This window comes from Melampsora larici-populina (genome assembly GCF_000204055.1).
Source record: "Melampsora larici-populina 98AG31 unplaced genomic scaffold MELLAscaffold_58, whole genome shotgun sequence".
In the NCBI taxonomy this organism is placed as follows: domain Eukaryota; kingdom Fungi; phylum Basidiomycota; class Pucciniomycetes; order Pucciniales; family Melampsoraceae; genus Melampsora; species Melampsora laricis-populina.
Window position 1 is genome coordinate 178,935 of NW_006768822.1, and position 12,867 is coordinate 191,801.

The 12,867-nt window shown below is 44.0% G+C and overlaps 2 protein-coding genes across 2 annotated transcripts; both read right to left on the reverse strand.

Moving 5' to 3' along the window:
- Nucleotides 1-3,161: 3,161 nt before the first annotated feature.
- On the reverse strand, nt 3,162-3,919 carry MELLADRAFT_73169 (uncharacterized protein; the record flags this gene model as incomplete). The annotated part of the gene is made up of 1 exon (XM_007416256.1): nt 3,162-3,919. One exon carries the CDS (start codon nt 3,885-3,887, stop codon nt 3,624-3,626), a length of 264 nt encoding a protein of 87 aa, XP_007416318.1.
- A 7,199-nt stretch (nt 3,920-11,118) lies between these two features.
- On the reverse strand, nt 11,119-12,673 carry MELLADRAFT_67798 (uncharacterized protein; the record flags this gene model as incomplete). Its single annotated transcript, XM_007416255.1, has 3 exons — nt 11,119-12,339; nt 12,412-12,482; nt 12,559-12,673. 3 exons carry the CDS (start codon nt 12,671-12,673, stop codon nt 11,119-11,121), a joined length of 1,407 nt encoding a protein of 468 aa, XP_007416317.1.
- Between the last annotated feature and the right edge of the window lie 194 nt (nt 12,674-12,867).

Below are 12,867 nucleotides of genomic sequence, written 5' to 3' on the forward strand. Positions count from 1 at the left end.
AGCTTAACAATTGGAGCAAGGGAAAAGAAAGAAAGAAAAAAGGAAAAGACAAAGAAGGGACAAGCGAGCGCCGAGTTGGACGATTAATGTACTGGTTGTGATTTGAAGACAGGGATATAGGGCAGCTATCAAGAAAGTTTTAAAGCCTGATCGAGTGGAGCAAAAAGCACCAATCAGTTCAGCAGGTATCCGGAATGGAAAGATAAGACATTGTACTTATATGAGAGATATCGTATTTGGTCGTATACAAGTGGGTTGCTGTTTGAGAAGGGATGATTAACACATTTTCAATCAATTGCAAGCTGACTTTATAAACAAAGGGTTAACCATGAAGTTCGGGGCGGGCTTTTGATATACAGAAGCAGGAATGTGAGGATGAGGGTGACAACCACTTTGAAATTATTGTACCCTCAAAAACAAGTCATTCCATAATCGCAAAAAGAGGGTATTGGAGTTTTGAGTCCAGGAATGATCTTTCAATGATCACACACTTAGGTAACGCCCACTAGTGCAACAAAGAAATGTCACCTGGTGACACTTACTTGGTTTGTCAATTTGTATTGAGCATGAATGGTGACAAAACAAAGAAGAACAATCGAGTGAAATTTGTTTGATCTCTATGACAGTCTTTGATCATGGGCTTAGCAACTAGTTATGCGGAGGAATTGTTTGGAAGGATTTTGGAGACAGAAAAAAATCCAAAAGATTGTGAACACGTAGAGATTGCAAGAAGGGAAAAGCAAACTGATTGTGTATCATGAGCAGTGCCTTACAAGGTTTAAAATTGGTAGAGTATGAATAACATGCTGGATTATAGTATTGATGGAGTGAAATACTTGTCCTGTACTGAAATCTCACATAAATGAGAAAAGAAGGATAAAGAAAGCTAGACAATAATATTCTATGCAAGCGAGAATTTTGTAAACCCATGCGAAAAGATGACTTTTTCTGTAGTGAGAGCATCTTCCAAGTCTATGTTGGCAGGACTTGCAATTCTTACCAAAAAAAATCAAAATCCTGTGATGGAATTGTCATGGAATTTTGGCGGAATTTTCATTATGTGTGTGCCCGCGTGCAAACAACCAGGATTTTGGGGTGGAAATTTGATTACATCTAACAAGTCACTGTACATGTTTTTTGTCACCAGTCAATACAATGACTACAGTTACATACATATGCTGCATAACTGGCTGTAGGGCTGCAACCCGGCCCCGGGGTGCTGCCCGGCCTTGGTGAAGCCCAAAGGCTTTCCAAAATGAATCAGGGCCAGGCAGGGCACACCCTGAATCTGACAACTTGGGGCCAGGCAGGGCCAGGGGCTGTTTTTAGCCACAAAAACCACTCAGAGAATCATTATTTCATTTGACAAAATTGTAAAAGAGTGACTTACTGTGGGATTTTTGAAGGAAAAGGATTGGCAGCCCCGGTGGCCAACCCACCCAAGGCACCCTCAGTGCCCGCTTGTGATCATCAGCACGTTAGGTTTGGTGGCCCTGGGGCGCGTACTGTGAGTGCTCTTAGATGGCTTGGGCAGAGTTGGCCGGGCAGGGCCGGGTCCGGGTTGCAGCCCTAACTGGCTGTAATACAGTAGTACAGATGGCACGGGGCTAGGCTAGCTACATGCAAGTATGGCTTCAGACACATCTGTGTGTATTATGCTGAGCTAGTCCCTCTTTATATCTTTCACCAATCAAGTGAGTTATCCAGTTCCTTTCAATCAACCAGCATCCCCCTCCCAAAATTCAAATACTTATTCCTCTCATCTTCACAGAACTCAAGAACCAAATTTGACTGAATTCCCTCAAATCCCACCTGGACTAAGCTCACTCATCTCTGATTTAGATCATAACAAGCAGAAGTAAAGTCAGTCTCTAGCTTTTTCATCCTGTTGTATGACTGGTTGGTTTTGAAATTTGATTTGTAGAAATTCAAGAAATTTACATGTTTGTTGGTGGTTTGTTTACAATTCAAAACCACAAGAAATAAGTAATCAAAGTCACTCCACTTGAGACACTTTACCATCTACTTTTCTCACATCATCCTTTTCTTGGAAACATACTCTCACACTTTAACGTTATTGGATTCAATTTTTAAACCAATTCAAACTTAATTCATACTCATGATTACAATCAAGTCTCAAATCCAGATCTCATGAAACATCCAGCCTGTTTTGCTCATGTTTTGCTTCACATTTCTGGAGGAGGCTCATTTCCATCTTGGATGAGCATTATTTGATCTCAGATGAGTACTCAGGATCAGCTCATGAGTCACTAAATACTCAGAAGAAACAAATACCATTTCCATCTTGTGTGATCTTGCCACACAAGTCAGACCAGAATTGTATCAAAATAAAAGATTACTTGTGGAAAAGTCTTGCAAATGGCTTCTTTGGGGCATCACATTACACAAGACCACATATTGTTACATATGCTACATCATGCGTACTGGCCAGCATCCTTTGGCCTGCAGCTGGTCACAATGTCTTCACAGCCCTCCTGATGCTCCCAAAAAGTACATACATCTAACACCGTGGGAAGTAACAAGTTTGAAACCCGATTGAGCAGAATTTCGGTGTCCAGGTTTGAAATTTTCTCGAATCTTGAAATTTGTTCACAACTTGTTCGCATTAGGTTTGCCAATTCTCCTCAAGTTGTCCTCCGCTGGCCCCGTGTGTGTACAACACATCATAAACAACAACACCTTTCAACATCACTCACCTTCACCCTCACTTGTATTAGTAAGCCTGAGGATCTGTGACAAGGGGAGAGATAGTCTGATGGTTAGAATCAAAGGTTTTGAAGGCAATGTGTATGTGTGTATGTATGTGTATGTATGCAATGGTGTACTCGAGGGAAATTGGCAAACGTAATGCTAACAAGTTGTGAACAAGATTGACAATTCGAGGAAATTTTGAACCCGGTCACCAAAATTCTGCTCAATCGGGGTTCAAACTAATAGATCCCCGCAGTGTAACACCTGAACAAAGGACTGTGACCTGGCCTTTGGCAAGGATGGCCCATATACCCATGGCAAGCCAAGCTCAAGCCCATGGCAGCTGGAACCATCCAGCACCCATCCCGAGTCTGATGATGATAGCCCGCGTGGACAGAAGCACACACTGATTGGGCAAAGGGCTTTCACTGATCTAAAAATACTTCATGTGCCAACTGACAGATCTGTAATAAACCATTGAAAATCAAACAAAAAACCCTCATAAAATCTTCCAAAACAAACAAACTGATATAAAAAGTAACAAATTTCTCTAAATTTCTAAAACTCAACACTATATTTATATATATATCATACCACCCCATCAACCACTTTTTCTCAAAAACCTTGCTTACTCCAAAACATGAAAACGTCTTCAAAGACACAAGAAGAAAATAAGAAATTCTATATACAAACTTCTGCTATGGAGGAAAAAAATAATCATAAATTGGAATGAATAGTTAATGATAAAATCAATCTAACAAATATATATATATACTACCTATGATTTTTCTTTGTACTAGTAGTAGTTATACAATCAAATCATCATGATGTAAAAAATAAAGACAAAAACCTTCATTTTTTTTCCTTCGTCACTTCTCTTCTTTATAAAATCAAATCTTTTTTCGTCATCATCATCTAATTTCCACATAACGTGATTTGATGCTTTTCTTTGTAGCAGGTTTTTTACTACCAATCATGCTAGGTGGTGGTGGTGGTAATCCAGCTGAAGTTGAAGATGGTGTAGTATCTGACACCTGTTGTATTGGCGGAGGTGATGCTGTTGGGGTTGAATTCAGATCAGATGATGAAATTGAATTTCTTAGATATGTAGTAGGTTGTGAGAGTCGATGTTGTGATGGTGGTGGTGGATTGGCTCCATTAGTCATATTGGACATGGTTCGATTGATGGCAGGTGGGGGTGGGAAAGCTCCATTAGCCGCTGGTGAGCGCATCGCGCTGGTCGGTGACGCTGTCTGTGCTCTAGCTGGCGGTGGTGGCGGTGTGTTGGGAGTGCTTGAAGTAGACGCCTGACCAGGCTGATCAGAGAAGATAAAGCGTGATCGGTTAAGTATCTCTCGCCTGCTTGAAAAAAGAGCGAGCAACTTACTTTACGGCTAACCCATCGCTTGGTTTCAGGATCGTAAACAAGAGATACTTCTTCGCCTAAATTAGCTTTGACTGGTGCTCCATTGGTAGGTGCTGATGCGTCACGTTTAAACCAACGACCTAGCCAGGAGCTTGACGCAGACGGTTTTACGCCTATCATTCAAGAAGATTATCATCATTGACTCAGTCTTCGATATTATCAAAAGGCAGAGGTCCGAAATTCAGAAAAAGGGAGACAACCCACTCTTGTCATCAGGTTTCAGGCTTGAACCCGTTGGCTTGTGATTATCGCTGCCTTTCTTGTCATTCGATGCAGAATCATCATCATCATCACCCCTGTTGCCCCCACCGCTTTTCTCCCTCTTTCGGTTGTTATTACCCAAACCCAAGTCATCATCATCATCATCATCGTCATTGTAAGCCGCTTTAGATGAGTCATCGCGGTAATTAGTAAAATCGGCGTTATTGCTTGTGGAGAATGAAGGTATACCAAATGACGCCATGGGGTCAATGAAACCAGATCCATCATCAGCTGCAATTGGGGCAGATCCTGCGTCGAAAGTCGTAAAAGTCACTGGAGGTATAGAGCTGGAAGTCGCTCCTCCTGTTGAAGCAGCTGCTTCCCACCATCCACCACCTCCACCTCCTCCTCCTCCCGCAGGTACAACGGTCGTAGGCGTTGCAGTTTTGGAGGAATCGTCTCTCACGTTCCGTTGGGATTCTGTCAAGAAGGGCTGAGTGATAGTGGGATCATCGTCCTCCGCATGGGAATACCAATCGGATGAGCTGTATCCAGTTACCAGTGCTGAGGTTGATCTCTGCCGAGGGTCTCTTTCATAAGAGGTCGTTGATGAGTACCCACCACCAGATGCAGGTCGTTGGAGTGATGAGCCATGTTGAAATGGTGCCGAGAATGCTGGGACACCAAACCTCAAATCACTAGACGATTGCGCTCGTGAAAGAGTTCCAGATGAACTAGCAGGTGATATTGAGCTGTAATGGGAAAATGGACCGATAGCTTGATTGGGCAACGTCAGGCCCGGACCCCCGTTGTTACCACTTTCTGTATTTCCCTCGTCATCCCCCGCAACGAACTTGTGTACACGGCCTTCGAGTGATTGCCAGACATTGTCGAGAGTTGGCCTAGGCATTTTGCGGGAGATCCAGGAGCTACCTTTCTCTGGTACTGGCGCAGCCGAGAGTCGGTCCGATAAGGCTTTGATCTGATCGGTGAGAGTGGCATGATAGAAAGCACACGGCTTTGTTGCCAGCTTGATTATTGCGGCAATTGAATCACAGTACCTACACGAAGAGCCGTGGGAGGTCAGCAAAGTTCGCCAATGTTACAATTTTGCCCAGTTGACAATAACTCACTGATGTGCAGTAGCTACCAATCCAGAAGTGGCGTATTCGTAGGCCACAGCGAGCTTGTAGCCTTGAATATGGGGTATGCCGATGAAAGTATCTTGGCCCTTACCAACAACGGCCAATGATAGGGCAAATTCTAAGACTTCTGTCAACATCACAGCCTCGACATTCACACCTGGGCCTGTATGGGACGCTTGCATATGGCACCCGAGCAGGGATATACGAGTGCCATTTTCCATGCCAACGATCGGAGAAAGACCATTGGATAACAAATAACTAAAAGGCAAACTTGTTTAGTTTCACAGCTCGGACCGCAAGAGACACAAAGTCCTCACCATGCATGCGCCGCGTAAACCCGGTTGTTGCTCAACAAAGTGTCACCCAAGCTCGACAAGAAAGGAGTTGTACCAGGAACACGATTGGCAATTGTCAGGGCAACTGTTGATCTCCATTGGTTCAACGTTTCATGTGGCAACTTTGCGGCTGGGTGTCTGAACTCAGGTTTATTTGCCGGGACAGGAGATGACGTCCTTGAATTGGATGCCGAAGAGGGTACGGTCATCGCCATTCCATAAGGATTGGGGGCAAGAGAAGGACTAGATCGAGCCATCGAGTTACCAGAAAGAATACTATGTGGAATAAACTCTTCCACTGAAAATAGTCACATCACATAAGTTATCTATCTGTATTAGACAGGCGAAAAACCGTTTGACTCACTTGCAGCAGGACCTGCACCAGCGAAAAGACTATACAGGGCTCGCAAGCTTTCTCTTCCATTCGACTGAGAATCTGAGGCACCACTTGAGCCTGAAGAAACCGGAGTACCCAGCTCATAACGTACAAAATCTCGGACTGTTTCTCGCCAGGTGTCATGGCCGAGACTATTCGCAATCACAAGGGCATGTGCCCACATTTTTTGTTCCGATGCGAATTTCAGTGCATTTGGACGATCACCTTGTGAAAGCAAGGCTTGAATCCGGTCCAGATTACTGGCTGTGACAGTATAGGTAGCAACTGTGTCAGAAGGGGGTGAGTGAGAGACGGAAGGGGATGAGAAACCAGCATCGAAGAGTAGCGGCTCGACTGCGAGTGTCGAAGGACTTGTTTTTCCGGTTGGTGAGCGAAGAGAGACCGATTTCAAAGCAATGCGCACTGCTTCGTCTACTTTAGGTCTGGATGACAGGGCAGAACAGTGGGATGAGTATATATGCAATGATTACGTTGAACTCTCACACTTACGATCCACTTAATTTGCCTTCGTTTTCAAGCATGATTTTTAAAAGTTTCAAGACCAATAGTTTGTCCTGAACCTGTTCCGTCTTCATGATATGAGCTTCGACAGCCCCGCCATCCGTATGAAGGGTTTTCGTGTTGCTTTGTAAATAACTACACTCCTTTTCCGTCTCATCATGTCTTTCATCAAGCCATTCAGTGATCTCTTTCTTTTTCTTACCAACAGAAGACTTGCTCCCTCCTGCCATAAATAAAGGCCCCGGAAATGCTTGCAACTCGGTAGACGGAATGAGTTGAGACAACTTGTGAACTTGTAGGGTGGTACCCGTGGAAGCCTTGGCTGCGGAACTGTAAGGATCTTCATAGCCAGCCGACGTGAACGCAGGTGCTTGTCCACCACTAGGAAATACTACTAATAACTTCCCGCCAAAACCGAAGCTAGCCAAAGGTATTTTGGCTTTCAAGCGATGCAGGCTTGGGTCACCGTCTCGATCATTTGAGGAAGCAGGTTGATGATGGCTTGAGGGCGCATAGCTCTCAGCCTCATTGAAGGCCATGAGATGAGGACTTTCGGAGACCAACATGCGACTAGATGGACGAGTCGAGGGTCCAACGGGAGGAATTGGCGTGTCTGTGTTAGCCGGCTCATACACATTAGCAACACCTGAGTGACAAAGAGCAAACATGGTCAACAACAAAATCAAAAAAAAACACCAAAGGGATGAAAAATGATTTACTTGGCTGGTAATGGGCCGAGTACGGATCTTCAACTGGATTCTGCTGACTAACAGAGCCTTGCACAGGTGGAACAGAATAATTGTACGGATTTTGGTCGGATGCGTGCTGACCTTCCGTGGGGGCATAGGAGTCATAGTACGATGACGCATTGACATTATCCGATGCAGATTGAGGTTGGTAGCTATCGAATGTCGGGTTATGTTGCTCGTCGGTGCCTTGGTACTGCTGATCATATACTTGTTCCGAGCCGTAATCATAGGCACCATTGTCTCGGCCCACCGTACCACCTACCACATGGTCGTAAGCATACAAGTCATGATCCATATTACTAGAGGGTCTCGTGACAGTACCTTGATCAAGATCCGCCAAGACATCGAAGTTCGTGCGGGTCGGGGACGGCTCCGGGATATCTGAGATGGTCATCTCAGGCGTAGCGGGCTGAATCAGGACTGCAGGAACCGTCATAAAGCTATTTGAAGAGAGGGTGTCGTTTTGAGGAACACGATCCGAGGCAGACCAACCTTGCGTCTGGCTAGCTTCGGAGAGACCTGCAGCCTCGGCACCGCTACGAGCCGCCTCAACCCCAGACTGTTGATGAGTAGTGTTCAATGTAAGCTTTTGAGTGGCCGCAATCAAAAGGTCCTCCTCTGCTGAGGGAGTGGCTGGCTGCGAGACTCCGTTGGGCTCTTCGATCAGTGGAGCGTTGGAAGAGGCCATCGGGTCTGATTCGTCGTTGGCAGACACGGCCATTTTGAGAGGACTACTTCGCTTAGGTTTGCGATCAAATGGCACAGACATTGAATTTCCACTGGTAGGACTTGACGGGGCTTGGCCAGGCTTAGGACTAGTTGAGGATGGGGTAGAGTCTGGCGAGTGTGAGGTCATCGGTGGCGAGGATGTGATACTGCGGTTGGTTGATAAGGGTGATTCTCTACCATTGATGTTTGGCAAACCACCATAGGGTGTACGATAGGCGTCAACGTTCACGACGTTGTTAGGTGCATAAGGATCATCCGGTCGCTGGACATCATCTTGACTAGTCGAAACTTGGTGAGATCCATTATTTTGGTTCACCGCTTCATGATGGTTCATATTTTGAGATTGAATAGGTTGTGCGTATGGATCATAGTCGGTATTGCTTTGATAACTAGGTGTGGCAGATGGGAAGGAAGGGTTAGGGTTGTAAGGGTCGAAGCTTGGACTTTGATGAACGAAGTGTTGAGCAGGCTGTTGAAATCCATGGGGGCTGTATCCCGTAGCATGAGCATTGTCAATAGTCGTATGCGAACTGTCCCATTGTAGATTTGGTCCATGCAAAGCCTGTGCTTGTGGCTGATATGCATCATCAGAGGTGATTCGGGGAGAGGTATAATTCTCGGAACCAGGGATGATCGGTGCTTGAGCAGGTCCCGATATACTGCGCTGTTTAGGTGGTGGAGGCGGAGTCTGCGCCCCAGGAGAGCCAAAGTTACCCATGCCAAATTGGTTTGTTTGACCATAACCTAGTGCTGGGCTCGACGGCAAGCTACCGGTTGTACTGGGTGCCATGTGCTTCTTTTTGCGGATAGGAGGGGGATCGTATGCATCAAATCCTTTAGGACGGGTGAAGGAAGCTGTGCTGGATTGATGAGACAGTTTGGATGTGTTTTGATTGTGAGAATGAGAAAGAAACTGTGAATCCGTATCGAGTGAGTCATGGTGAGGCTGATAACCAACAGAAGCTGAACGTGGGATGTGACCGGACAAATGGGGAACTGTATCGTAAGGGTTGAAACTGGGACTTTCGTGGCTAGAGGTCGCATGATACGTGCTAGAGTTATCATGAAGCTGTGAAGGTGCGTAAGGGTTGCTCTCGGGATAGGACGGTATCGTATTGTTTACTGAGTGAAGAGGTGTGTTAGAAATTCCTAGGCCAGTAGTGTGATGATCTTGACCATACGTCTGTTCCGCATAAGTATTCGATTGAGGGTGATGAGAGTAATGAGAATAAGCGGTATCAGCCTGATTAGGAATGTATGAAGCCTGAGCATAATTGTTGTAGGCATCAGTTGAAGATTGCGTCATATTCGGATTGAAGTGTTGAGTTGGGGGCGATGGGGCGGCGTAGGAGTGAGAATAGGCAATCGAGGGTAGCTGATGAGGGACACCATAAGGAGCAGGGTTTGTTGAGCTAGAGAGAGTACCGTTGACGCCACAAACATTGTCGAATGGACCATTTTGCATATCGTGAGATATGTCGGTAGATGATGGGAAAGGGCCATTGGCGTTAGGATTAAAACAGTCAGGCTCTTCATGTAAGGTGGCGAAACCGGGAGGCTGGCTGGGATGACTAGAGAGGGATGAGGTTCCAAAGAAGTCATCTAATCCGCTTCCACCGCCTCCAAATAACTGACTCGCATCGCCTATGCTTGGTTTCCGTGCTTGATGGTTTGGAACAGTAGTGGTAGTAGTAGTAGCATCAGAGTTGAGCTTGTTGAAAGAGAGAGGTGAATGATCAGTAGACATCTGTAGTGATGAAGTTTGAAGTATGTTGGATCGGTTCTTGTTCTTGTTCTTGTTCTTGTTTTTGTTCTGGTTCTTGTTCTTATTCTTGTTCTTGATATGTTTCGATTGATAAAGGTAAAAGGTAAAGAGAAAGAGAAAGAGATATGGAAATGGACTTGAGAGTTAGAGTTGACTATCTAGCAGTGGCAGTGGCAGTGGCAATGAGAAACTGGAATCGATCAAACGATTGAAAACTAAAATCGGTGACTCTTCAATGAAACTCATCCTCAACCTTTCACACAATTCATGCTTTGGTACGTGACAAACATCACCAAACATTTCCTTGGAATGGCTTAAGCCTTTGTACACAAACTTCAACTTGGCCAAATGTACAAAAATAATATGGAGAATATGGCCTTGCATTGAACCCAATCTTAGATTTCAATTTGTGCATACGTTCTCCATTCAAAATAAGGCTTCCTTGAAAACACATCCACAATCAAGCTCATGACACTATTCAGAAGTCAAGATTCCAAGACCTGACTTCTTTCCATTTACCACATTCCCCTACATTGTTTATATATTTTATATGAGCAAGTAACTGTTGGGAAAAAGTGGATGATGATGAGAGGGTCAGCATGCATACGATGTGATTATCGTGCTGTTTTGCACATATTATGTGCTGATTACACCTATCCAGTGATTGATCAACCTTATGTGCTTCAGGTATTTCAGACTGATTGAGTAAAAGGTCAAGGATCAAAATAATGCTAGCTAACAAAAGAGCTATGGCAATCTTCCAGGAATATAAACTGGCTAAAAACATCTTTACTCCTTTTGTTTTGAATGAAGTTCTTGATAACTAATACAAAGAAATCTTTCAAAAAAGTTTCAGTATCATTGCTGATCTGTCATGAGATCATTTCCCTGATCTCTCACTATGTTTCCATACACGCATTCCAAAAGCAATCTGAACGCCGTGGTCAATATACATAGTGAGGTTTGATCCATAGAAAGTAGCACTTACTAATGATCATGTGTGCGAATCCAAGTGACCTTTGCATAGATGAAATAAATATTCACAGATAATTTACTTGAACACTTTGATAATAATAGACTACTTCACAAAAAGAGCAAATAATTCTTTTCAAAGATATAAAAGCAAGTTCAAGGGGTTCAAAAAACAAACCAGTAATTCTACTCATGATCTCTAATCCAACTTGGACACGTCCAATCTTCCGGTGTGCTCAACTCACTATCATCCGAATCCGCTGTCGACGTCACGCTAAGCGTATCAAACTGTTCATCATCGTCCGCCACAACATCAGATATCTCTTCGGTATCCGATCCATCAGTCAAGTCAGCATCATCTACAAGGTCTTCTTCTTCCTCCAACGAATCTATACTCAAACAAGAATGAAACTTGATCTTTACTTGCCTTTCGAGACACCAATTTTCAAGAAAGATTTTTTGTTCATTCTTAGGATCTACTCTTGAAAAGATGATAACCTTTAAGCTTGGCCAAGAGTTCTCGTCAATAGAGCTAATCATGCCTTGAAGAATGTCCTCAGGTACATATAGATGTACGTGTAATCTTTCAAGCTTGGTGGCCCTTGATAAGATCTCAAAGATGCGATTCTCGAAGCTAATTCCTAGGAACGTGAAGCTTTCCAACGCCTGGAACAGGATCGGAAAACTGTGTAAAAATCCAGGCGAAAGTGACATCTCTTGACGTAGAAGGCGTATTTTCTTCAAGGTCACGAATTTCGATATGAACCTGTAAAGTGCATCATCTTTGATGTTCCAGCAGTCACTTATAAACAAAAACTTTAAAGGTCCCTTCCAGTTGAGATCGGCCCAAGTCGAATCTGGATATTGTAAATTCTGAAGAGCGAGGTATTCCAATGAGCAAAGAGAAGCCAATGACTCACCAAGCTGGATGCTATGACTCATAGTATCGATCGCGATAGGTAATGAACTCGTCGCTCGGAATCGGACCAGATTAGGAAGTTGAGAAACGCACTCAGCAATATCATTATGAGCCCCGAAATTGAAGCACGCACCGTTAATCTCCAACGAGGTCAGAAGGGGAAACTGAACCAAGGAAGACAGTATTTTTCGGTGAGCGTTGTTGAGATGTCTACCAATAGAGTCTTCGGGATTACTGAGCGAAGCAAGTTTGTCAAGCGGAAGAGAAGAAGGAGTGTAAAGACGTATATGCTTGACACGGTTTTGAGAGAATTTATCTAGGAATGCTTCCAGATGATGGAAATATTTGAAGCACCTCTGATCAATGTCATCATTGTCGCCCAACAGAGGTACTGTAGCTTGAATCGCACGAACGTGTCTGGTTGGAGGATACAGAGTTGTATGAGCCGCATTCACCTTACGACTTTGTTTTCGCAAAAAGAGTATTGTCTGTTGGGTTTTTGCAGATTTTGCATCAGCACTTTCTACTTCTTTCATGTTAGATGATAAAAAAGTGCTTACCTTCCAGCGAAAAGATTCGCAGCTCTTCCTCAGTCTTGAATTGACATGAGATAGTGCCATAAAGGAGAGTGCTATAAGATCATATGGAGACAATCAACAGTGAGCTAACATTCAAGATACACGTCAAGAAAACTTCATGATTCGTACCTGTTCCACATTTTCCATTGTATGGATGACGTGCCTTTTCGCGCTCTTTGGCATCCAGATCGATCAGATAGTAAATTATCTCTTCTAGAATCTCGGCGGGCAATTGGTCAAGCATCTTGTGAGCGATTAGAAAAGGTACCTTAGGTTTGATTTTGAATTGTCTGAGAAGATTATTGATGAATATTTGAAAATTTGATAGTTGTTGGTGGTGATAGCTTCGTAGAACGAACCTCCATTCTTTTGACACGAAAACATTTTATAACCATAGTATGGAAAGCAAAAGCTAGGTTGGGTCACTTGATCGCTTTC